Source organism: Drosophila gunungcola, chromosome 3R, assembly GCF_025200985.1.
Source record: "Drosophila gunungcola strain Sukarami chromosome 3R, Dgunungcola_SK_2, whole genome shotgun sequence".
Taxonomy (NCBI): domain Eukaryota; kingdom Metazoa; phylum Arthropoda; class Insecta; order Diptera; family Drosophilidae; genus Drosophila; species Drosophila gunungcola.
In genome coordinates, this window is record NC_069139.1 from 2902124 (window position 1) to 2926478 (window position 24355).

The 24355-nt window shown below is 44.0% G+C and overlaps 4 protein-coding genes across 9 annotated transcripts; 2 read left to right on the forward strand and 2 right to left on the reverse strand.

Moving 5' to 3' along the window:
• The first annotated feature begins 204 nt into the window (after positions 1-204).
• LOC128251764 (actin nucleation-promoting factor WASL) lies at positions 205-9590 on the forward strand. Of its 5 annotated transcripts, none has more exons than XM_052978923.1 (7): positions 205-225; positions 1555-1740; positions 5717-5944; positions 6526-7158; positions 7972-8133; positions 8197-8394; positions 8779-9590. In XM_052978923.1, exons 2-7 carry the CDS (start codon positions 1624-1626, stop codon positions 9028-9030), a joined length of 1590 nt encoding a protein of 529 aa, XP_052834883.1. In that variant the 5' UTR covers positions 205-225; positions 1555-1623; the 3' UTR covers positions 9031-9590. The 5 variants fall into 5 exon arrangements, with proteins under 5 accessions (XP_052834883.1, XP_052834890.1, XP_052834908.1 ...); XM_052978930.1 differs by lacking the exon at positions 205-225 and adding an exon at positions 232-410; XM_052978948.1 differs by lacking the exon at positions 205-225 and adding an exon at positions 427-1016.
• A 605-nt stretch (positions 9591-10195) lies between these two features.
• Positions 10196-14405, reverse strand: LOC128251758 (FK506-binding protein 5). Its single transcript, XM_052978911.1, has 4 exons — positions 14102-14405; positions 13902-14048; positions 13613-13830; positions 10196-13551 (listed from the first exon to the last, which is right to left on the reverse strand). Exons 1-4 carry the CDS (start codon positions 14279-14281, stop codon positions 10323-10325), a joined length of 3774 nt encoding a protein of 1257 aa, XP_052834871.1. The 5' UTR covers positions 14282-14405; the 3' UTR covers positions 10196-10322.
• An 889-nt stretch (positions 14406-15294) lies between these two features.
• Positions 15295-18193, forward strand: LOC128252658 (DDB1- and CUL4-associated factor 10 homolog). The gene is made up of 3 exons (XM_052980558.1): positions 15295-15886; positions 15953-16322; positions 16819-18193. The coding sequence occupies exons 1-3, from the start codon at positions 15594-15596 to the stop codon at positions 18055-18057; spliced, it is 1902 nt and encodes a 633-aa protein (XP_052836518.1). The 5' UTR covers positions 15295-15593; the 3' UTR covers positions 18058-18193.
• A 45-nt stretch (positions 18194-18238) lies between these two features.
• Positions 18239-23980, reverse strand: LOC128252656 (pre-mRNA-processing factor 39). 2 transcript variants are annotated; one of them, XM_052980554.1, is made up of 8 exons: positions 23909-23980; positions 23577-23668; positions 22502-23357; positions 22231-22433; positions 22040-22165; positions 20470-20744; positions 19120-20409; positions 18239-18774 (listed from the first exon to the last, which is right to left on the reverse strand). In XM_052980554.1, exons 1-8 carry the CDS (start codon positions 23946-23948, stop codon positions 18432-18434), a joined length of 3225 nt encoding a protein of 1074 aa, XP_052836514.1. In that variant the 5' UTR covers positions 23949-23980; the 3' UTR covers positions 18239-18431. The 2 variants fall into 2 exon arrangements, with proteins under 2 accessions (XP_052836514.1, XP_052836516.1); XM_052980556.1 differs by lacking the exons at positions 22040-22165; positions 22231-22433; positions 22502-23357; positions 23577-23668; positions 23909-23980 and adding an exon at positions 21104-21822.
• Positions 23981-24355: the final 375 nt, after the last annotated feature.

Consider the following 24355-nt stretch of genomic DNA (forward strand, 5'->3'; position numbering starts at 1 on the left):
CATTACAAAACTAAAACAACAGAACTACAAAGTAGACTTTTTTTCAACTGGTAAACTCATTACATACGTAAACTCGTTAAGTAATACGTTACGTTTTTCAAATGTTCACAAAAAGGCATTCGTATATCGATTTAAAAACATCGATAACACCCGCCAAACATCGATAATAGCTATATTCTGAATACATCGATGTTTGTATCGAGGTTTTTCCACCTCCAACTCTGGGTGGGTGTGCAAATGAATTGAGTGCCAAATAAACAAACTTGCAGAACGCGAACAAGCCAATTTTCCCCGGAGAAAACCCTCGACCATGCAGCGGATGACGCGGACGCGCGAACAGTAGAGACTCCCTAAAACTAACCGGAGTCAGCGAGGCCAGAAAGCTTCAAGCAGCGCGCAGAGATTGTGTGGTGTGTGTGTGTGGGAAAAAAAGAAACAGAAGAGTGAAGAAGTGCACGAAAATAAACGCAAAAAAATCAATGGCCCCCCTTGCAGAACTGCGAGCATGAGAATGCAAGCCCCCAGAGACCTTGAGCTTAGATACACCCCATCGGGGTCTATTCACCCCTGTTTCTTCATTTTACCCCACCTGGCGAGACGGACAGGTGCATCTTCGATTCGATGTTCCCCGAGTGCCTAACATTAAATAGCCCAGACCAGTGTGCCTGTATCATACATGCGCACATCTAATCAGTGGTTTCGCCAAAAGATAAGGCCGCCCTCTGGTCTTTTCCAAAGAGTTTGCCTCGCTTTTACCCACATTCAATCGCAGCTGGCTGACGGTTTCTGTTTGTGTTTCTGTTTCTGTTTCTGATTTCCAACTTCGGGGACCCGTGACTCAGACTCGCACTCAGACACAACCTATCCGATCCAAAGCGATCCGCTCGCAGTTCCGTCATAACCAGCTATATCGTCATAGCCAACGCAGGTCTCTCTCGCACGCGCTCTTGGCCGTAATTCGGTTAAAAAGTGTCATTAAATAAGCCAAAACCGATAATACCCAACGATTTTTAAACGTATTCGAAAGCCCAAATCCAAATACAGTTGCTTAACCTAATGAAAATACAGTCAAACTTCCATAAGCTGAACTTCTCTTACTAAGAGTTTATAAAAAAGCAATTTAAAAACCTAAAATCAATACAATCTGTTTGTTGTTAAAAACATTTGAAGCCATAAAACCAAATCGATGTGGAAACTTATTGGAAATATAGTTAAACCTCCATAAGTCGCACTTATCTTACTCAAAGTCATTTTAAATACTTTTCTCGCTCGTGCTCTTGAAAAATAAATAAACCTCCATAACTCAAAAAGTTGTAATATTACTATTGACAATTCCACAACATAACTCTTGTGTTGCCAAATCAGCTGGATGTTCGATTTATGGAAGTTCAACTGTAATTCCGTGTGCTTTTATTGTTATCATCTTTATTTTTTTGGAATCGAGTCCCCGTCCGCTGTGCATTGTGTTATTAAATTAATACATTTAGCTTTTGTTCATTTGCGTATTGTTTTCGCCGTACAATAAATAAATGCGTGTTGTGTCGTATTGTGCAGGGAAAGCAGCCCAGATCCAGCTCCAGACCCAGACCCAGATTCAGGTCCAACGACTCCAACTCCGACCAGATGAGCAGCGGAATGAGGTCGCAGGACGGTCCGCGGGCGAAGGTCAATGCCGCCAGCTCGCTGCTCACCCAGGAGGAAAATGAAGCCGTCTTCAGGCTGCTGGGGAAGAAGTGTCAGGTGAGTGATGATGCATAATGGCCCGCACTCTGGGTGATTTATAATTAGGCAATGACATGATTCGCTCCTCCTCCAACGCCACCGATTTAATCCCAGAGCTTGATGAAGCACTTCCTGCGGCTCAAGTGTCGCCCCACCATGTGCGAATATTCGACGCTTCGCAGAACAGAACCTCTGTAACCCTATATCATCGGTAGGCAGCTGTTGCTGTGGCTTATTTACCCATTTTTACTTGCACAATGCCCACATAGTCTAATGGTTTGGTTGCTTTTGCCCATGAACAGCTTCTGGGAAATGGGTTTATCAAGTTACTAAATGTTAGTAGGACAAGTTAGTTTTTTTTTAACTTAAAAATTCAATAGAAATCAGTGATGAAAAAATAACAAATAAAACCTTCATTTTTTCGTAGTCTTGTGAAAAGTAGGTCTTAAACTGTTAAGTTGAATATGTATTTTTATGTAGGTGTATATCTGTAGGACGAGAAAGCAGACCTTAGTTTATTCTAATTCTAATCTTTACGAACTATCAATAGTAATTAATCAAAAATATATCTACTAAAGCTTTCTTAAATTTTTGTATTTTACTTGAAAATTAAAAAAAAATGCCTTTGACTCTAGAGTGAATCCTTTTTTTTAACTATATAGTCTAATTGAGTCAACGCTGGTGTTTTGAATGACATGATTCATTATTACACAGCATTTTTATATTGCTGATAAATAAAAAAGAGTTGACCTTCAATTATAATACGTAAAACTAGAAAGCAAAGGAAGAACTGATAAATTCTTAAAAGAATTTTTTATGGCGACAAAACTCGTTCTTGTACCAGGGTTTCTCCCTCGTTCTCCTCAAAGTGGAATCATCTATTTTGTGCTGGGCAGTGTTGCTAGAACAATTTGTTAGACTTCGTTAGTGTTACTAATATTTACCTAGCATTGCCTATTATCTTTATCAGCAAACGGCTTGAGCCGGCATTGATACGCCACAAACGCAGTTGTTTGCATTTCTTGATTAGTTTTAGTTTTTATTTCCTTGCTATTTTTTATTTTCCCCCATTTTTTGGTGTGTCAAAGCCAATTTTGCTGCGAAATGAAAGAGAAACCAGAACGGTCGCGATAAGTCGTTAGGTATTTGTGGCCAACTACAGGCGAACCTTATCTTATCAATCCATCCGCCCAATGCGAATCACCGGCCAACGCCAAGTGCGATAAGAATGCCCTGAAATTGGAGTGGAAATGGTATGGGTACATTTCACATTCCACATACCCATTTAACGGCGGCCGTTATGCGGATAATTATGGTGTGTGCACAACATGAGAAAATCGAAATCGCTCATTTTGATTCACAATTCACGCTTTGCTAATTCGCAACTTTCCATTGACAAAACAAAACATTTCCAAATGCATTTGAACTCTGCCAAAGTAATGCAACCAGCGGGCTGGTTAAGGTAGTTGGCCCCTCCATAATATCCACGCAAAAAAAAAAACAACTGATCAATCATAACAGGCTCTCTTTTCCATTTTTCATATTTTTTTTTTACATCTTATGGACTTAAAATGCTACAAATACAGTCACAATCTCATTGATACAAGGAAACTTCATAAAAAGTTACCCAGAAATCTACCAATTATGTCATAAATCCCAAATTATGCACAAGCTCAGCAGCCTGGTAATAAGAAAAATAATGCTTCATATTTTTCAAGATCAAGCTTTTATAAAACGGTAAAAATATTCAATCAATCTTCATATTATCATCATATTGTTTCTTTTTTTTCTGTATGTATGAATGTGACATAGTGTCACATTCATTGTGTGATAACACTCAAAGCTGCAGCTTAGTAAACCTGATGTTGTTATTGTGGTTTGGCAGTCGTTTGTTGCAACATTTGCTCGCATTTATTTGATTACACTTATTTAACGCATTTTTCTGCAAAGCCGGACTTTCTAATTGATGTTTAGCTTTTGTCAGCTTCAAAACCCTTGCTTTTGCAGTTGCTTAAGCTGTTTGCTGTACAAGTAGCTAATTTTGATCACTTTCTAAAGAATTTTATAAACAACGGAAGTGGCAAAAACAAATATTTGCATATACTTATAAAACTCTATAAATAGCTTTTGACGCTCTTTAAATATATTGTGAATAAAATGGGATCAATAAATAGCTGGGCAATGTTTATTTATAATGTGACATAATAAGCGGACTACAGGGCGTATGAGCATGTTTGCCGCTTGGCCCATATGGGCTGATTTTTACCGCTAAGACCCCGCCCCCTTCCTTCAACCCAACACTTTGTGTTGTGCTGGCCAAACGTTTGGTGGCAATGACCACTTTTTGTTGTCCGCTGCTTTTCCATCGATTTTAATGCTTTTAAAAAGAAACAGGCAGCTTGTACGTAGAAGGCAAGACATCATTTTTACAATGCTACTTATGTCCACACACAAAACTCGCCGAGTAAAAAGCAGCAGCAGCTAAGCATCAATAAAAATTCAAATGTGTTCACAATTTCGCACTTGCCAGATACAACTTAAAGTTGTGTGTGGGTTGGAAAGCTTCCACATTCACATCCATAGCTACATCACTAAACCACTGGCTCGTCAATGTCTCTTTCTCTTTTATTTTTGCGCCAAAGGTCAGCTGCACAAGTTTCAGCATGGCCATCTATCCACCCATCCATCCATCCATCCATCCATCCATCCATCCATCCATCCATCCATCCATCCATCCATCCATCTCTAATGTCCATTAATTGATAATGTTGGATTACAGCTTTCCTGCAATTTTAATTTCAATTGCCTGGCACGTAACATTTTTGGATCAAGCGTATTTAATTAGAAACGATTCCGGCGGAGGGTCACGCTTTGGCCTCGGGCAAATGCCAAATGTTAGGGCCACAAATCACACACTTACTTTTATCCGGCCTAAAAAGTACGAGTAATTTCTTTGGCCTTGTGGGGAGAATTCTCACGATGGTTGTCGTATTTAGAGGACAGCTTTTGCCTTGACTTTTCTGGCGCCAAATCTTGTGGACTATTGTATACTATAGTTTTGGCAAGTAAACTGATGCGGCATCCTGAACTTCTTCTTTTGTCGCCAGCATTTCCTGTGTCTGCGTCATAAAAGTTGTCTTCAATCACACATGGGCACACGTCAAAAAAATAAGTTTAAGGGTAGAATCTCTTTAAAAAATTGATAAAATTGTTAGGTATACATAGGTCCTATAAAAGGAGGTCTTTAATAGCTATATCACAACTATTATATTTTTTTTTATGACCAGCTTAAAGTAGTATTTAGTTTAGGATGTTATTTGGCCTGACAAGGACCTAACATCAATACTATTGCTTTGATTTTATTAAGCCTGTCCAACACAAAATAGGTCCTATAAAGGAAGATCCTTTATAGCTACACCAAAACATATTTTCTTATGGCCACTTTCAAGTTTAATTTTATTTTATATTTTATGAACTAAAATGTTCTACAAAAAGAGGTTTATCTTATATTTTCTTGTGCACATTATGGGTTTCCGTTGCACTTTGGCAGAATACGCACCGATCGGCGGAGAGGTCTCCACTAGACTAATGTCCACCGACTAGATTTACGCCCTACCATCACCTTTAGCTACGTGATTACCATGCCAAGCGGCGGGATTGGCCATCCAACCCCGGTTGCAATTGCTGCAAGAGCTGGCCTGGTGGCTAATCGGTATTCAAAAGAGCCACACTCACTTGGGGCCATCGACTCGATGGCCAGAAACTAGCGAAACCGAAAGTCAGATGAGTTTTTCAGCTCGAACGCGACAGTTCATTGAGTTCGTGGTCGTCGGTAGTGAAAGAGTTGATAGAGTTGCATTCAAATGAGGCGCAAACTGAAGGTGTTGTGGAAGGCTCTTTTGTTCGGCCGTTTTGTTAGATAATCGCCCCGGGCCTTTCTATCGATGACAAAATTTGTGTAACGCAATCTCTGCTCTGCTCCACTTTTTTTCAGACACTGAACACCGCCGTTGTGCAGATCTACAAGACGGAGGGCAGTGCCCACGCCCACTGGAAAAAGCGGCACACCGGAGTCGTCTGCTTCGTGAAGGACAGCGCCATTCGATCCTACTTCATGCGCGCCTACTGCCTGATCAAGAACGAGTTGATCTGGGAGCACGAGATATACGATGGCATGCAGGTGGTCAAGTCGCGACCCTTTCTCCTCACCTTCGAGGGCAGTGTGAGTATGCTTTTTATTTCACATTTAAAGCTGTGACCCACAATAATCGCTTTAAAGACATAAAAATATTTGAATTTAAATTGTGCTACAAAAGTTGTGGTTTTTGTTCTCATGTTTTAAAACTAATTTTTCATATACGGGTTATTTGAGATCGAAAAAATAAAAATCACATGTAAAGATTACCTGATATTTTTCAAAATAAAAACTCTAAATCACTATTATTTCAGAATTATATAAATAAGAGTCTCATATAACAATTATTTCAGATTTATATAAATAAAAGACTCAAGTAATGAAAATAAAAATCCCAAAAAAGATTATATTTAAATGACAAGTAAAGGCTTCACTAATTCTATAACTCGAACTTTAAGTGTCAATGTATCCATTTATTTAATGTTATCTCTTCGTATAAAGATAAATAATTAACTTGAAAAACTTGTGGAGAACAAATTCAAAATAAAATCGATTTTAGTTGACTTTTAACCAAGTATTTTAACAAATCATACCAAAGCTAATTGTGGTAGCCGAGCAGGAACACAAAGTTGGCCAGATATTAAACATATTTAAAAATCATTTTCCAGGATGGCCATGTAGGACTGAACTTCGTCTCCGAAGAGGAGTGCGACTCGTTCTTCCGTATTGTGGACGCCACCATAGAGACGCGCAATCGCAAGCGACAGGATAAGCGCAATCGGCAGAAGAGCCAGCAGGCACCCAATGCGCCACTGCCTCAAGTGCAGCGGGAGCCGGCCAGGCCACCGCCCACGCAGGGCGGCATGTCCGCCATTGATGGCGGAAACGTTCAGCTGCGGAACAACAAGATCAACTCGGTGACACTGACGCCGGCGCCAGCGAAGAACTTCCTGCCCAGCAGCTTTGGGCTGGGTGGCGGCCAGGCGAAGGACAAGAACAAGCGCAAGGTGACCAAGGCAGACATTAGCCAGCCGACGAACTTCGTCCACATCATTCACGTGGGCTGGAATGCCGACCAGGGCTTCAATCTGGCGGGCAACGAGAACGACGAGGTGCTGAACGAGTTCTTCGTCAAGGCCGGTGTCTCCGAGACGGAGCTCAAGGATCGGGACACCCGTGCCTTCATCTACGACTTCATACAGAGCAACAATGTTCTGGCGTCGGTGAAGCAGGACAGCGTGGAGTCGCCAACGGAAGAAACGCCTCCCGTGCCGCCACCGGTGCCAACCCGTCATCCTTCTGTGAGTTTCCCCTCAAACCTTAAATGGCCTTTTTCTTACCTAAATCATTTAAGCTGATCGCTTTTTCCGTAAATTATGTCATGGTCCAGCACTTGGGGCATTTTTACGAGAGAGGAAAGGCCTGTTTATTAAATTTTGCAATATTTTTGTTGATGGAAAGAGTTTGCGGAAGAATATAATGCATCATTGAGTTTGCTCGGTTTTCCAGGTGTAACATTTTAATAACTTTCTACAATTCAAATTGGAAACAAAATGTATATCTTTTGCCTTTGCGTATTTATGTGAATATGGAAATTTTTGCAGCCTTATAAGAGATTTTTAATTATGTAGAGTTGGAGGAAGTAAAAAGAGCGAACTCATTTAACTATAACTCAATTTCAATTTTTATTTTTTTCGAATTTAAATAAGAAATAAATTAAAATAACAATTTGCCGTTGAGTATTTACGGGAATTGGAAATATCCCGAGGATATTTATGCAGGCCTGCTTTGAATTTTATTATTGGATAAAGTTTGTGAAAGTAAATTGCTCTTTAATTAGTTTTTCTTTTAGTTTAACTATTTTTGGTTTTAACTTTTTTATTTTTGGCTTGAATCCAAATTGGAAATGAAATTAATAGTTTCCTTGAGTATTTATGTGAATACGGATACTCCCAAAAAATGTTTTTCTCTTGAATGCAGTGAATTTTATTGAATTGTTGAATAGAATTCGTTACATTTACGAATACTTATATATTTTTGGAATATAATTTGTATTAAACATTTTGACAAGAATGGTTTTCTCAAAAATCTAATCAAATATGTTTGCATTGCAGAATGGCAACCAAAGAACTGCACCACCGCTGCCGCCGGCGAGACAACCACCTCCAGTGCCCGTCACTGTGCCCGGCGCCACTCGAGCTCCGCCACCACCCAGCAGACCACCACCCATCAGTACCGCACCACCACCGCCGCCAGTCAGCGCACCCGTTGTAGCGGTAAGTGATCCTCGATTTTAACTCGATTCAAAAAGCCGACTAACAAATCGTTTCCCTTGGCAGCCACCACCTCCTCCACCGCCACCCCCAGCAGCGGTGGCACCACCACCGCCCCCGCCCATGCCAGTGGGAGAGATCCCAGTCATCACCACCACGCACGCTCCCACTCAAGCAGCCAGGCCAGCGGCTCCAGCAGCTCCAGGAGCTCCAGATACACGCAACGCACTCATGGACGCCATTCGCAAAGGAACCCAGCTGAAGGTGAGTTAAATCACTTTTGATGGAGTTACACTTTTTCTTTAATTTCAACGTAATAACAATGATTTAACATTGTTTTGCCTTTCTCCTGGAAAAATCATTACTTTTTATGTAATCAATTGAAATTCGAAATCAATTACGCATCGAATTTGAATATGCTTGAGTTTTTGGTTTAGAAAAGAGAGATCGGAACCAAATCTTAATAATATAAATAAGGCATTCTTATCCTTAAGCCCATGTTTAGGTCATTATTCCTAAAATAAAGGAAAACTTTCCTTAAATCAAGAAATTTGGTTTTTAAGACCTCTTTATAGATTTTCTTTCTGCGCAGAGTTCTAAAATAATAACAATAATAAAACACTAACTCAACATATTTTATCCAAATAGAAAGTGGACACGACTGCACTCAGCACTGGTAGCGGCGACTCTCGCAGCGATTTAATGAAGGACATTCGCCAGGGCACTGTGTTGAAGCCGGCCAAGGAACGGGAGCTGGGCAGCCAGCGAAACAGCGATAATGGAGGCGGCACCGACGCCCTGGCCGATGCACTGCGTCGGGCGCTGGCGGCACGCGGAAACGCCATCCACTCGGACGAGGACGAGACCGACTCCTCGGACAACGAGGGCGAGTGGGACTAAGTGGCTAAGGGACTAAGCTACTTGCGAGCTACACGGATGACACGATGCGGGGCAGCAGACACTATTCCAAATATAAGCAATAATTTAGTTCGTGCTTTGGCATTTTGGTTTATCGTTAGATAAATCCCTGTAAATACTGTTAGTGAATTTTCATACCTCTTTAATTTAATTGTACGAGTTTAACAAACGCAAAAAGTACTAAAAGGATAACCACAAATTGAGAAATTGTATCAGCATTTGCCCGCTTTTAATTTGTTCCGTATTGAATCACATTCGCATATCCATATACATCTGCTCAATATTTAATATGAACGAAACGCATGTATGTTAGTTCATTAATATATGTGGGTGAATTTTGCAAAACCCCGTTCAGACTACTGTGCCAAAAACTTGAGAACACCAAAATGAAAAACGAGTTTGTGAAAAAATTAGAGATTCACCTTGTCTGCGAACTGAAAAACTGTAAACTGAGCGATAAATTTATTTTAGTGAATATATTTTATAAATCTATAACAAAGGAAAGGATCAAGCAAAAAATAAACTGTGACTACTTTTAATAAGGCCACAGCTGAGAATTATTATTAATACACACAAGTTTAAAGTAATAGATTTGCCCGCAATTAACCATATACTAAATTTGCAAAATTTGCTCAGTAATAATTCACTACTTGTTGAAATAATAATTAACTAATGTAATAAGCGTGGCTAAACCAATCAAATAGGCGATGTATTCAATTTAATTTGACAAGGCTTCCGCTAAAAGCTGTCTATTACTATATGACATCCAATTACTCCCAATCGATTAATGAATGACCTAGTAACTCATAAGTATTTTCGTTTTAGTTCGAGTGCATTTAATGCAACCTGGTAGTCATTTTTCTTCTGTATGTCTGTATGTAAATCAATTTACGTATATGTTTGTTTTATGTCACTTTTTAAAACTACTAAAACTAAACCCAATAAGCTTGTCAGAGCGAGAAATTTATGTGGATCAGATTTTGGATTAATATGTACGCATGTCGAAAGAAAAGTTTTGTGCGATTTATGTATTTCAATACATAATACTTACATATGCTAATATATAAGCCATTAATTTATGTAATAAAGTTGTGTATATCTAACTTAAAACTAAAGCTATCCGTAAAAAGTTTTTTCGCAATTTGTGGTTTATACGCTGTGGCTATCCAATTACCAAAGCATGATTTACCATCCTTACATATTTACATTTTTTGAACAGAATCGAAAAGAACATGCAATTTTATATTAGATATGGCCTATCATCTAATCGTAGTCTACGGATTTACGTTTTCCTGAGCCCCGAGCGCAGCGTCATCTTGCAGTTCGCGCTCAATGTTGGCATTGTTATTGTTCTCGGCTATTTCGTTGATATTTGAGTCATCGTTGGCCTGGCAGCGCGGTTGCCGTTGCTCCTCCTGCTGCTGCTGCTGCTCATTGATGCGGTTCTCAGTCTCCTCAGTTGGCCTCGTCGACGAGGATCCCGCTGGAAGCAGCTCAAGTAAAGCCGGCTGCTCCTCGTGAACCAACTGCTGTACTTCTTCTGATGGCGTCTGTTGCTGCTCGGAGAGCTCCTGGTTTAGAGCATTCTGCTGCTGCTCCTTGTCACATGTGTAGCTGTTAACCAATTTAGCTGGAGAACTACTGCTGTTTTCGGGAGCGTTGAGGGAAACCGTTGGTAGGGAGTCTGCCAAGTCATGGTCGTGGGCCGATTTCTCCAGAGATTCCGGGGGTGAGTTTATGGGTGCAAGGTTTTCAGCTATAGGAATTGCAAGGGTATCCACAGCAGAGCTTCCACTTGGTATGGATCCTATTTCGTCTGTAGCTGGGAATGAGGGAGGTTGTGATGCGATTTCCTGGGATTGACTCCCAACTGAAGCAATTTTTTTCAGGGAGTGATGTTCACCTTCACGGTTAGATTGCAGTTCAACTGCAAGGCCTAAAGCAATTTCAGTTTGGGATTGATTCCCCTCATTTAATGCAGGCGAAGGATTTTTAGGATGAGAGCCAACAGGGTAGGGAGCAGCATCAATCGAAGATTGTACTTCTATGGCAGTTAAAGATGGGTTTTGGAGATTATCTAGGAAGGGGTCTTCAACTGGAAAATGCGATTGTATAGATGATTGGATATCACTTGTGGAGGGCGGAGGGTTTTCAGTAGTAGAGCAATGCTCTGTTTGGGATTGAACGACATGGTTTGTGGGTTCTTCCTTTGATTGCTGGATGTCCATTGCAGGAGGCGGGGGAGCCATTGCTAAATCTGACCCAGATTGGCCCTCGATGGCAGTACGCGGGAATCTTTCCATATTAGAGGCAATATCTACCGCGGATTGGATCTCATCAGTGGCTTGACTGCAGATATTAGTTATGACCAAACTGAAAGCAGGCACTGGAGTTGTCTCCCCGGCTGGCAATGTAGCTGAAGGCTCCATTCTCTCGGGCACCGCTTGGGTGGTATGTGATGCTTCCTGTTCCTCGTTTTGAGGTTCTAGTGGCGGCAACTCGATTTCACGATAAATGCGCTCTTCTTCCTCCTCCTCCATGGCTTCCTCAGCTTCATCGGCCGATGATCCAGTGTCGTCGCCATCGCTATCATCGCCATCGCCCTTATCCAATCCATTGCAGTGCATGGCCTCTGGCTCAGAAATGTCCAAGTCTTTCTCCTTTTTAACACTCACATTGTTCAAATCTAAACTGTCTATGTAGGCATCCTCCTCGTCCATCTTGTCGTTGTGGTTAATCTCTTCTGTGGTTAATCCTTCCGCTTCTTCTTCGAGTTCATCCCCATAGCCGCGGTTGCGGGGCTCCGGCTTAATGGAAATATCGGGCGCCATGTTAAAGGCCACCGCCTCGCCACTCTCCACTGCCACAATCTTCGGCAGAGGCGGCTGCTTGGGAGGAGTATGCGGCTTGCGTATAGCGCCTCCAGTACTTTTGCGTGCTGTGGATTTTACCGGATGCACCTTGGGCGGGGTCCTCTTGGGCGGTGGCTCCTGTTCATCGGGAGTGGCTTCTTCGGCTCTCTCCAAAGGCAGAGCCTCTTCTGCCATATCCACGCCACTGGCCACATGCGAAATCTGCATCATACGATCCAGCTCCATGCGATTAGGTTTAACATCTTCCTGCGACTGTGCCATGGCCTCAACCTCTTCCTCGCCCTGTTGGTTTTCATTGAAGCTGCTTTCGAATTGGGTCATGGGTATGGTGGTCATGACCATGGCCTCGGGCACAAAATCAATGGGTTCTTGTTTGATTCTAACAACAGGCTGAGATTCTGTTGCTGTCTCCGTCAAGACCTCCTTCTCCCGTTCCTTGTGCTTTCGCTTCTTTTTCTTTTTGCTACTTCTGCCAGATCCCTGACCTGCCTCATCCAGATCGTCTATGAGCGAAGAGTTTAGCTTGCCATGATTCTTGGTTATTTTCAGCTTAAGTTTGAGTGGCTCCTGTTTCACACCCATTTGCTTTTCATAGGCGTCATCCAGGAGTTCCTGTTTGACCGATACACTGGGCACATCGTCACTGGCAGTGGCAGCAGCTGCTTCAGATGCTGCCTCTTGTTGCTCCGGTTCCTCCTCGCTGTCATCATCGTTAGCTGCCTGAAAATCATCGCCATAGCAGGAAGGTTCCTCCTCCTGCCGCTCCGGCTCCTCTAACGCTGGTCCCGTGTCATTGATGTGCACCTCCGGCTCGTGCTTGATGCTGACCAGCGTGTTTATGGTGTTCTTGAGCAACTGATCTACTCGTTTCAAGTACTTCTTGGACGACACTCGATCGCTATTTTTGCCCTTGGTGGCGCCCAGTCGATTAACCCCAGTCGAAGCGCGCAGCAAAGGAGATGAGAGGCGCTCCAGGACAACCATTGGCTGCATGGCCTCGTCTATCACGAAATCCGGCGGCACAGCAATGGCCGGAGGCAGGCCCAGCAAGTCGTGCTCCACCTCGTTCTTGATGGGCATCTGGGCCTCATGCGTCACCGCCTCGGGCATTATGTGCTTCGAGTGACTGAGGTAAATCTTGGGGCAGGTGGGGGCGTGGCGCATGTAGGCGGCCTCAGTGTTTAAGGCGCGACTGCAGCCGCCGCACCTGCGTTTGCGGATGGCACAGCGGTGAGTGTTGTAGAAGAAGTTCGTGATGAATGTCTTTTTGCACAGCGGGCACTCGCGATCCAGGACGAGCAGCTGGACGGGAGTGGAGGGTGTGTGCTCCCGCAGGTGACGCGCAAAGGCATAGGCATTGGCCACGCTCATGTCGCACAGCGGACACTTGTAGGGCGTTTTTGAGAGCTTGTGCCACAGCTGATGGGCGCGAATGTCGCTCTGTATGTAATACGTCTGGTTGCAGGCATTGCACATGTAGCGCGGAATCGAGGGTACATGCACAAGAGTTTTGTGCTCATCGGCCAGTTCCTTGCTGAGAAATTTCTCGCCGCAGACGCTGCAAATGGACTTGCGGCCCCCCTTTTTGGGAAATCTAAGGTTGGTCTCCGGTTCAGCCGGCTCCTCTTTGCTGTGGAAACAAAAAATAGGTGATTAGGAGATGGGGGTAAATTAGGGGATATGTAATTTACATTTCCGGCTCAGTTTTGGGCTGTATGGTGGCCTGTGCCTGTGGAGGCTGCATTCGCTGCTTCTTGTGCCACACAAATGGCTCCTTTTTGACCTGTGGCTTGACATTAAGGTTACATCTTGGCCAGCTGGTGTCCTCGCCCTTGCGTTTCCTACCCCGTTTGCCAGCTGCTCCAGAATGCTGCAGTTCCTCCTTTACAATTGGTTTCAGATCAATAAGCTGAGCGGAAAAATGGAGAATAACAATATACACATTTTCTACGTAACAAGCTCTAATATAGGGTCTCTCACCTTTGTGGGCTCTATTTGCTTTAGTCCCAGCAGGTTACGCGTTTGCTTGTTTGTGGCATAGCACATTTCCCGAAACTCATAAAAATCATTGATTTTCTCCACGCACTGGCTGCACATTGTCTGCGGCATTTTATCGTCCATGGCCACCTGCAAAAAGGGCGTTGTTTTAGCTGGCCACCGATTACTCAAAGAATACTCACCGTAAAGCCCAACAGTTCGTAGATCTTCTGGGACATACTGGGCTCGTCCATGTCGATGGTGTCTTCACCATTTGGCAGCAGTATTTGCACTTTTCCCGGATTATCGATGCCGCACAGCCGACAGATCTTGCAGAGATTCGCCTTCAGGGCCGCGTCGATCTTGAATGCGAACCGATCCATCTTGGACGGGTCTTGAGGCGATATCTCGGCTATTATCAACGACAAATCAGCATGGTTAATTGTTTTATCTCAAGTAGAACTAGCATTTTTGTTTATTCCACTGAAGCTAGTGTTGGAAAGTACTGTTAAGTGGGGCTGGAAAAAATCGATCAGGTATCGATAGCATCGATGCTTTTTTAACTCATTTTAGTTGTTTTTTGTATATATGTTAATAAAAAATTATAAACCAAATAAAAAAATAAATTAAATATTTTTTATTAAAAATTAAATTTTGCTTTTATAGTTTATTTGTAAATATTTGTTACAAGCAAATTTTTATAATACTTGAGTTAGTATCAATATACGAAGCAAAAATAATTTTATTTTAACAAAAACGTTAACTAGTATAGCTAATTAAACGTAATACTCTGCGTGTTTAGCAGTCAAAGCTATTTATTATATGTAGTAAGTTTCAATTTACAACAGCGGTTATTGAAAAATAAAAAACATTAATTGCCAACCGAAAAAACTACTACCTAAAATACATATCTTATTGCATGTTAAAATAGTTTAATAATATATATAACAAAAAATGTTGTTCCTTACTTTTTGACACATATATTCTAAATAACTTATGAAAAATCGATGGAACACACCTTTAAAACGCTTAATGGAACCGGACATGGCTTGAAAAGATATTTATTATTTATAAAAAAAAACCTAAAATAATATAAATAATACAGATCTTAAAGGTGTTTTATGACATATAAAATAAGCATCTAAACTGTGTATATTATAAATTTCTAGATCACTATTATTAATTATTATTTTTGTGCTGAATTCATGCGTTAATGTTTCCGTCTAAACACAGTGGAAAGTAGTTATTATCAAAATTAGGGATTTTAAGTTTAATAATCTTACTTTATTTTTAAAATAAATAATTAATTTAATTTAAAACTTTTCTCGTTTTATCGCAAAGATACGCCAAAAACATCGATTGATACATAGAGCTCTTTGTGTCAAATAAATAATATCGGTGAAATAAGGAAAAAAAGGATAAATAAGGGATAAGGATACAACAAAAATGGCTACAATTACCATTGTTTTTAGTTTTTTGTAAATTCTCAAAATATTCAGTTATAAAAAAGAAATCGGTTAATTGCAGCACCATTTTGCAGCCCTCGTTTTAGAATAAAAACAAGAAAGGCCACGGGGGAAACTTGCATCGCGAATTTGGCCTACACACACACACACACACACACATTTCTTTAGGTTTTCCGATCCGAATCCGTTTCTTTGGAAGACCCCCGAGGTTCCTTAAGATCCCCACAAGATGGATCGGTATTTGAGCCGCCGCGAAAGTGGCTTCCACATCCACGGTGGCGACGAGAACTTCGTGATGCGGCGGATATACAGCTCCATGAACATGTTCAACAGCTACCACGCCAATTGCAAACCCATGGAGGCGGGTCGCACCGGGGCCATCTTCAATCTGGAGTTCAATGCCGACGGCAATGTGGTGGTGGCAGCCACCGAAAGGAAGTGCGTCCTGGTCTTCGACGCCATCACACAGAAGGAGATCTTCAAGGTTCCCGACGCGCACACGGATAGTGTGAACTGTATCAAGTAAGTGGAGGAGATGGAGCTGTCATTCCGGGAAAACCAATCCATATACCATCTATGTGTGTACAGATTCTTCGACGAACGATTGTTTGCCACGGGCTCCGACGACTTCACCGTGGCCCTCTGGGATCTGCGGAACATGAAACAGAAACTGCGCGTCCTGCATGGTCACTCCAACTGGGTGAAGAACATCGAGTACTCCTCCAAGGACAAGCTACTGGTCAGCTCCGGCTTCGACGGCAGCATCTTCACCTGGGACATCAACTCGCAGACGGAGCAGGGCCTAATCTCGCAGCGCGTCTTCCACGCCAGCGGCCTAATGCGGTGCCGCATTTCGCCCACCGGGGACAAGCTGGTGCTCTGCACCAGCGGTGGCTACATCATGATCATCCATCACCTCGACCTCACCACGCTGCACAAGGATCTATGCGGATTCAGGGTAAGGAGGTTCTCCTGTTTGTCACTCACACTGAATAGTGTTACAAAAATTGATATAACTAGAGCTAGTTGTTTAAAGAAAGACAGGCTACCGAAATTGCTCCCAATACAAAAAACTTTAGGAATAATCTGAATCTATAGAACCACACAATTTTCATCCGCTGAATTCTTCTTAAAGCGTATTAACACTCAATAGTGTCGTAGCATATCTTAGTATTACCAAAATTAAAAGAACTAGAACTAGGAAGTTCTAAAAAGAAGGTTTTAATTACTAAATGACCCGGGAATGTGATAACCAAAACCAAAATGTGCGTAATACTTTAGGACCCCGCAGTATATAGACTCCAGACTAACCTAAATTAATCAGCACACACAATTGGCATTGTATTTTTCCAATTCGTTGCATCGGAATATTAGCATAAAACTGATAGATCTAGGGTCCCCTCCTATATAGACCCCAGACCAATCGCAACTGACAAAACCATCACAATTTTCAGCCCGGTATCTATCGACTGATGCAGTTGGGCGAACAGTACATCCCACAGGCGGCCAAGTACGACCATGTGTTCTCCCGGCGCCAGAAGAAGAACCGCGTGGAGCTGGTCACGGACTTCCCGGAGCAGAACGACGCCGAGATGATCATGGCCTTGCAGATCCACCCGCACTGTCGCTGCATGCTGACCCGGAACGTCAGCTGCGACGAGCAGAGCGAGTGGACCTGCATCCATGACATCAACGAGGAGCCGGCGCGGAGCAGCGAGGACGAGCGGGATGAGGAGGAGGAGCCGCAGCCCAAGAAGAAGCGTGTATCCACAACGACGACGGCCAGTCGCAGCAGTCTAGCCGTCCAGGATCAGGACACGGATGGCCTGCCGCCCAGGCAGCCGCGGCGACCGCTGCGCATGGGCACTGTTCAGGTCTTTCATTTGGATAACCCAGGAACGGGACGACTGGCCTCGGCCACGGCGCCAGCCTCGCCGCGTTCCGACACCTTCATACCGGACATCTGGGCGGCGGAGGTCACCGTCCAGGAGCGGGCCATTCGGCAGAACCGGGCGCGCAACTCCAACAACCAAGTGAGCGGGTACAACTTTGTGTATGCCATCAGCAGCGGAGTCCTCCCGCTGCGACCTTCGATGGCCAATCGCCTGATGGTCAACAGCAGCAGTGGTCATCGCCAGCTGGGCACCCCGCCTCCAACGGAGAACAACCAGAGCAGCAGCAGCAGCAGCAGCAGTAGCTCCAGCAGCAGCAGCAGCTCCAGCAGCAGTAGCTCCGGCAGCGGCATCAGTACCAACAGCGACACCACGGTGCGCCTGGAGATCGGCCATCGGCTGCGCCTGCGACCCTTCATCCCTAGTCATGCGACGGCGGCCACGGCCAAGGAGAACGGCCATTCCATACTGGTGAACGCCAAGAAGCTGCTCTACTATGCCGCCGAGACGAACACCAAGCCGGGATTCATCAAGGAGCCGGGTTTCTCGGCAGACGGCAGGATCGTGTGCTCGCCGTACGGCAACGGAGTGCGATTGCTGGGTTACAGCGACGATTGCTGCGACTATCCCAGGTGTCACGCCTTCGAGGAGGTCAAGCGGCAGCCACGGAAGCTAATTGAACTGGCCAAGATCACGGAGCACCAGGACGTCGTGCTGTGCGCCAAGTTCAGCCCCAGGGAGCCGCTCCTGGTAACCGGCTGCAATGGCGGCGAGGTGACCTGGTATCGTCCCAATCTCTAGACTTCAGTTGAGCCAGCCCGCTCGCTGACAAATTGTATATTTTTTATTTTCTATTTAGGCATCTAGTTTGACCCTCTCCCAAGAAGAACCTCTTGGCGATAAATACAAGCAGCAAGATTTATGGTGAACCGATTAAGCTGATATCTTTTATTTTACGCATTGTGGGCTGGTGGTGCTGGTGGTGGTGGTGGTGGTTTTTGTTGTCGTCTCTTACATATCCATATGTATTATTAGGAATCGCGATATAAAATTAATATTAGACGTCTATAACTTAACAGAGCAGAGCAAGGCGTAACTAATCGAGTTGGGGGCGGGAGTCTTAGAGCTACAGGGAGTGGGAGTGGCTGGTGGTGGATTACATCTAAGCTTAACTCTCAGTAGTAGTTGCCATAGCCGCTCCACTGGCCGTAGTTGTAGCCGGCGCCACTACTGCTGCCGCCGCTGCTGGCACCACCGGGTCCATAGCCCCACTGATTGTAGTACGAGTCGTAGGAGGCCTGCTGCTGCGGCGGCTGTGGCGGATAGGGTCCTCCTCCGCCGCCGGCATTCTGCTGGCCGTAGTAGGCGGCGGCATTGGCCGCTCCATAATTGTAGCCTGCCGCTGCCGCGCCCGCTCCACCATTGTTGTAGGCCGCCGCCGAGGTTGAGGATCCGGGTCCGGAAGGAGCGGTACCCTCTTTGCCACCCGACGAATTCTTGCGACTAGGACTGCTATCGCTGTAAGGAGAAACAAAAAATTTGATTTCAACAAGAAAATAAGAAAGCCAAATTTTTGGATTTTGATAAAATTAAAACCAATATATTATATATATATATTATTTAACTTCTGAAACGGATAGGTTGTGTGGGAAAATTTCATCCAGATAGCTTTACTTTGCCTAGAAACGGATAGACGGACGGACAGACAAACGGATACCGCTAGATCTACTCTTCCAGAGAAGCTAATCAGGAATATAAATACTTTATGGGGTCGCAAGAACCTACTGCGTTACATACTTGTGCTCAATTTTATAACTCCCTCTGTCAGGATATAAAAATAATGATAAAATCTTGTATTCTCACCTCTTTTTCTGAGCTTCCTTGGCCTTGCTTAGTGCCTGCTGGAGATCACGTTGGGCGTCTTGCAGACCCCTCGCCGTGCTGCCAAAGTCCTCAAGGAACTCAACTTTGCGCTGGGCAAACAGGACCTTCTGATCGGCTTCGATGTCCGCGCGGGCCATGAACTTGTCCATGATCTGGACCACCTCCTGTTCGTCCACTTTGGGGCGCTGCAAGCACAGATCGATCATTTGCAGGGCCACCCGAGTGTTGGCCGGATCTCGTTCCAGTGCCTGCTGCAGTGCAGCCACACCCGCATCGATATCGTGGCAGATTTTGTTGAGGAAACGGGCATACTTGATGGACAGACTGCCGGCAATGCCCTTGTTCTTTGTACTCTCTATGTAGTGCTTGTACAGCTCGCGACACTTGTCCAGCGCTCCGCGACGTCGCTCCACGTTGATGCGTCGGTAGGCCAGCTGCAGGAGATTGGGACAACGCTGCTCGATGCGCTGCAGTATCTCGGCGGCGACATCGAAGTTGAGCTGGCACTCCTCGAAGGCGGCCCACATGAGGTGCAGGCTAGGCTTCTCCGGATGGTGGATGCGACAGGCGCGACTGAAGACATCGCGAATCAGTTTGGTGACTCCGCTCTGGTCCTCCAAAGACTCCAGATAGCGAAGCATCTTCAACCAGAACTCGTCATACAAAGCACAGGCGATTAGGCATCTCTCAAACAGAACCAAGACGCGCTCGCGATCTCCTTTTTCGATCTCAAAGTCCAGGTAGTCCTTCCAGTTCTTGAGCTGCGCCCTTTCGAGGGGCTTCACATGGAAGTAGGGTCGTTTGATGCCCTCCTCGAAGGACCAGCGGGCAGTCACTGCGCCCACGGTCACCTTGTGAATCTTACGTCGCGCCGATATGGCCCTGTCCTTTATGCTGGCCACCTCCTCCTCACTTAGCGTGTTAAGATCACTGAAATCGATCTGAGGCAGTGGGGCCTTTGAAGCTGCAGGCGATGACTCGCTTTCGGTCAGATCGGTGGTACTATCTGATTCATCGACATGAGTTTCACTAATATCTTTGGGCGACTTACCAGCACCACCGCTAGATTTCTCCTTTTCCTTGTCCTTATCCTTGTCTTTGTCCTTCTCTTTCTCCTTATCCTTGGAGCTGCTGCTATCACGACGGTGCTTGGACGAGGACTTGGAGGACTTGCTCTGCTGACGTTCATGAAATTCTTTGCGCAGGCGGACGAGTTCCTCGTTGCCAATTGTGCTGGTAATAGCATGCTGATTGATCACATCCTGGAAACTGAAAAGGCAAGTGTTATAATCAGGCCCTGATATGAGGTGTGTGTTTTGTCCAACTCACTTGTCAAAGTGGCCATTGTAGCCCTGAGTGGGTATGGCTAGTAGCCTGTCGTAAATCTGCACCACACGATTATAGCGCTTCGACTCGTTCTCCCAGCGGATGTAGGCATCCCAGAGCTTGTCCGATCGGAACTCCAGGCCACACGCCTTCACCGCCCGCTCGTACTGGTTGCGGATAAACTGCTCATTGTCTCCATGGTGCGCCTTGACGTGCATCAGGTAGTGGATCCACAGATCCACCGACAATGGAATCGCCTCCAGGCCGCGCTCAAACACCTAGGATTTGGTCATTTTCGTATGTTCGGGGTACAAGTTTTCGTTTTTTTGTTTTTTTTTTTTGTTTTTCGAATTTTGAATTATAGTTGGATCGAACGCAGAAGAGAAATATAGAAATGTTTGTGGTTTATAGTAATCTTTCAAGCTTTAAGTGCTCAGAGACTTAAGTCTAACGTTAAATGTGAATGGTGTTTGAGCTTAAAGACTAACTTAGCGACTTTACAGATACACGGAATACATAACACACAATTTGTAGTTGTAGTTGTTTTCTTTTTTAGGCACACACTTTTAAGTGTTCGATATACAAGAAACTTCACAAAAAGACTTAAAAATTTCATTTAAACGCCATTTGTACTTACGAATGTACGAGATGCGAGAGCTCACTATTTATATCGTGTTGAAGAAGGATGGAGGTAACGTAACTGAAGAGGTAAACTGGTAATACAAACGTACGAAGATCAAAAAGTAGACGGATCGAAAATCGAGCATCGACTAGACAAGTCAGTCGCTTTCAGATTCGGATTCGGGTCGGTCTGGGTTTCAAGGGTTCAGAGGTCAACTGAGCTAAGCTGAGCTAAATTGGGCTGGGCTACAACGTGAGTTGTGCGACACACGGTGAATTGTACTAAGAACATCAAATTTGTATCGTGAAGAAATTTGGTTATATTCCAGAGACAAAAATCTCCCAAAAATGTGCATAGGCTAAACAAAATGGTACTTGGTAAAAGTGGTGAATACGATAACAAAAATGTACATATAGTCTAAACAATTGTTATCGGTACTTAAAGATCCGTGAGTTGGGTGTAAGAAACCGAAACGAAAAATGCTACGTCATTTAAGTGGGAAAGCCACAATAAAAAGGTAACAAATTATTTGTATACATTTTTTTTAAACAATTTTAACAACAGAAATATTGACAGCTCAAATGAAAAACAATTCCTTTGATAATATGTAAACAGCTCTCTTAAAAACAAGCCACCTTTATAATGTGATTTCCCCACCTAAATACTAAAATGATCCGATACTGAAACCACTTTCATTCCCTGTAATAAACATTTAACGTCTAAGAAAATACGACCATGACTGGAGGTTTTACTACTAAAGTTTTGTATGTGTATTCTTAAATTGGTTTTTTTGTAGATGTTGCATTTATTGAATGTAGTTTTTATTAGGTCATAATAAATTGCATTTAACAACAAATATATGAATATCAATTGTAATCGTAATTGTAAGCGTAATACAAGAAATTGCGAAAGATATTTAATTGCACGACCGAATGTATGGTAGGTACTCACCTTGTAGCAGTTGGCCTTGATACCCTTGCGCTTCTCGTAGTCGGCGTACTTGCGCCAGTAGCCATAGCAATAGGGATAGTGGGACAGGAATGTGTCGTAAGCCTCGCGAGCAGCCTCTGCATCGGACTAGAGTAAAATTAAATTAAATTATTTTAAAGTCTAGAAGATCATTTTGATTGCGATTGTCCCACCTCACTGTCCACATACTGCAGCAAGTATGTCCAGCCGGTGAAGTCGGTGGAGTCCTCTTTGACAGCCCTCCAGTATTTTTCTAGGTCAGGAAGCTTTTTACGCTCCCTTTCCTTGTCCTTATCCTTCTCTTTATCCTTATCCTTTTCCTTATCTTTCTCCTTATCACGCTCTTTTTCCTTCTTCTTGTCCTTTGGCTCGGATTCTGTTGATTTGAATATTGTGTAAGTATTCTGCATCAAGTTAGTTTCCGATTATAACTTTTGTTATTACCTTCTATTTTCACCCTTTTCTCCAAGGGCTGTGCATCATTGCTCTCCGACGTGGGACTCCCCGGATTATATTGTTCCTCAGACTTTTCTTTTGCGCTCGTTTCACGACTGATTGTCTCCTTATCTTCAGTGTCCTTATCTGTTTCTATTTCCGCCTTGCGCTTCACAGGAGCCTTGGGCTCACTGGCGGTATTGTTGTTGTTGTGGGTGGGCAGCTCGTCCTCGGAGATCACCTCAGCATCCGCTGGTAGTTCGGCCCTTTGCGGTGCCGGAAGCTCTTCGTCGGACACTTCCTCGGCATCGTTGATCTCCGGCTTGCTGGGAGGAGGTAGTTCGTCCTCTGAGATGATCTCTGTGTTGACTATGGTGGCATTGCTGGTGTCCGCCTCATCGGCCAGATCCTCAGCTATAGCATGGTGTGAGCTAGAGTCCTCAGATGAATTCAGTTTCTCTGTCTGCGGCTGCAGGGCCTCCACATTGTACTCAAAGTCCGCCTTCTTGTTTGCGTTGTCACTCTCATCGTTTCCACCCACGGAGGGTAAACTATTGGCATTATCGCCGGCCATTGAGGCCAGCAAAGTATCAACGCCGGCCTGGCCGCGACTCTCCTTAATATCATCGCTGGTCTCTGAATGCTGCTCCGCCACCGTGCCAAACGGAAAGGAGGAGCTCTTCTCATCCACGCCGCCAGTTTCGGCGGGCGTCAACATCTCCACATCGTCGTCCAGCTGGTGCTGCATCTCCTCGAACTGGGGCTCCAGCGGGGCAGCCTCTTCGGTGGCCGCACCTGCAAATGGCTCCTCCTCATCCAGTATCATGATCACCTGCTCCTCGGGTTCTTCTTCGTGGTCGCTTAGCTGCAAGAATAGGCGGGTTAATAGTTGTTACAGGTAGTGCAAGTTGTTTCTGTAGATTATTTGCCATCAGTTGGCCCTTGCAGGTAATCACTTACTCCTCCAGGGAGGAAATCATGTGCGGATGGAACAACGCCACATCCGCACTTGAAATTGCAATCGTTTACATCATTTGGAGTGTGTCGTCCAAAAGTAAATTGTAACTAGGAGTGATTTACAAACCTGTATGTTCCGCTTGGATGTGCGTCGGGTGCTCCGAGTTGGTAGTGATGCAGCCGGCGAAGCGGCCTTGCGTCCGGAACGTGTGCGTCGACCTGAAAAATGGCAATTAACTATTTTAGTTAATCCATGCGGTTTACATAAACTGTACGCGCGGTATTCGGAATTCGGTGCCTCGTGACTTTCTCGTTTTTTTCAAAAGGTTTTTTGGGCCTGTTCAAAATGACTGACGACGTCAAGTTTCGGACTAGCCTTATCGGAACTGAGTAATTAGTCGCCGGCCACTTCGTTACGGTCGAATGGAGCTCGCAATATTTTCAAAAATTGGACTTTACCTGGACTTTCCATCACAACGTTTTCGCCCTCTGACGCCATGTTTATTACAAAGCGCTAAAAGTATTTTAGTGTGTAAAAAATACCATTGGATACCATTTATTTACTCTAAAGAATACTGCATACCGTAAAAATACTAACTAGCTGGTTTTAGCGGGTAAATAGCCATATACATAAGCCAAAAATAGGGTTAATAAAAATTTACGTCTGAATAAAATTAGAAGGTTGGTCAAAAAATAAATTGGAAAGTAAAATATTTACTCAAACGAACCTCTTGAGGCTCGAACAAATTTTAACATTGCTTGCAGCTGCATTTAGAAACATAATATACGATTCGTGATTTAACTTTTTAGAACGACAATGTACTTGCAACTGAGAGTAAGAACTATATAATTTAAATAATTTTAAGTTATTAAAGCAATAGTCTTGAGTGATGATTTTGTGAATTA

Excerpts from the sequence above, each read along its gene's own strand:
- LOC128251764 (XM_052978923.1), top strand. The coding sequence starts at position 1,624 with ATGAGCAGCGGAATGAGGTCGCAGGACGGTCCGCGGGCGAAGGTCAAT. Across the intron at positions 5,945-6,525 it reads TCCTCACCTTCGAGGGCAGT|GATGGCCATGTAGGACTGAA; the intron begins GTGAGTATGCTT and ends ATCATTTTCCAG. Across the intron at positions 8,395-8,778 it reads GCAAAGGAACCCAGCTGAAG|AAAGTGGACACGACTGCACT; the intron begins GTGAGTTAAATC and ends TTATCCAAATAG.
- LOC128251758 (XM_052978911.1), bottom strand. The coding sequence starts at position 14,281 with ATGGATCGGTTCGCATTCAAGATCGACGCGGCCCTGAAGGCGAATCTC. Across the intron at positions 13,831-13,901 it reads AGCAAATAGAGCCCACAAAG|CTTATTGATCTGAAACCAAT; the intron begins GTGAGAGACCCT and ends TTTTCCGCTCAG. Across the intron at positions 13,552-13,612 it reads CCCAAAACTGAGCCGGAAAT|CAAAGAGGAGCCGGCTGAAC; the intron begins GTAAATTACATA and ends TTGTTTCCACAG.
- LOC128252658 (XM_052980558.1), top strand. The coding sequence starts at position 15,594 with ATGGATCGGTATTTGAGCCGCCGCGAAAGTGGCTTCCACATCCACGGT. Across the intron at positions 15,887-15,952 it reads GATAGTGTGAACTGTATCAA|ATTCTTCGACGAACGATTGT; the intron begins GTAAGTGGAGGA and ends ATGTGTGTACAG. Across the intron at positions 16,323-16,818 it reads AGGATCTATGCGGATTCAGG|CCCGGTATCTATCGACTGAT; the intron begins GTAAGGAGGTTC and ends CACAATTTTCAG.
- LOC128252656 (XM_052980554.1), bottom strand. The coding sequence starts at position 23,948 with ATGGCGTCAGAGGGCGAAAACGTTGTGATGGAAAGTCCAG. Across the intron at positions 23,358-23,576 it reads CATCCAAGCGGAACATACAG|CTAAGCGACCACGAAGAAGA; the intron begins GTTTGTAAATCA and ends CTATTCTTGCAG. Across the intron at positions 20,745-22,039 it reads TCAAGGCCAACTGCTACAAG|GTGTTTGAGCGCGGCCTGGA; the intron begins GTGAGTACCTAC and ends ACCAAATCCTAG.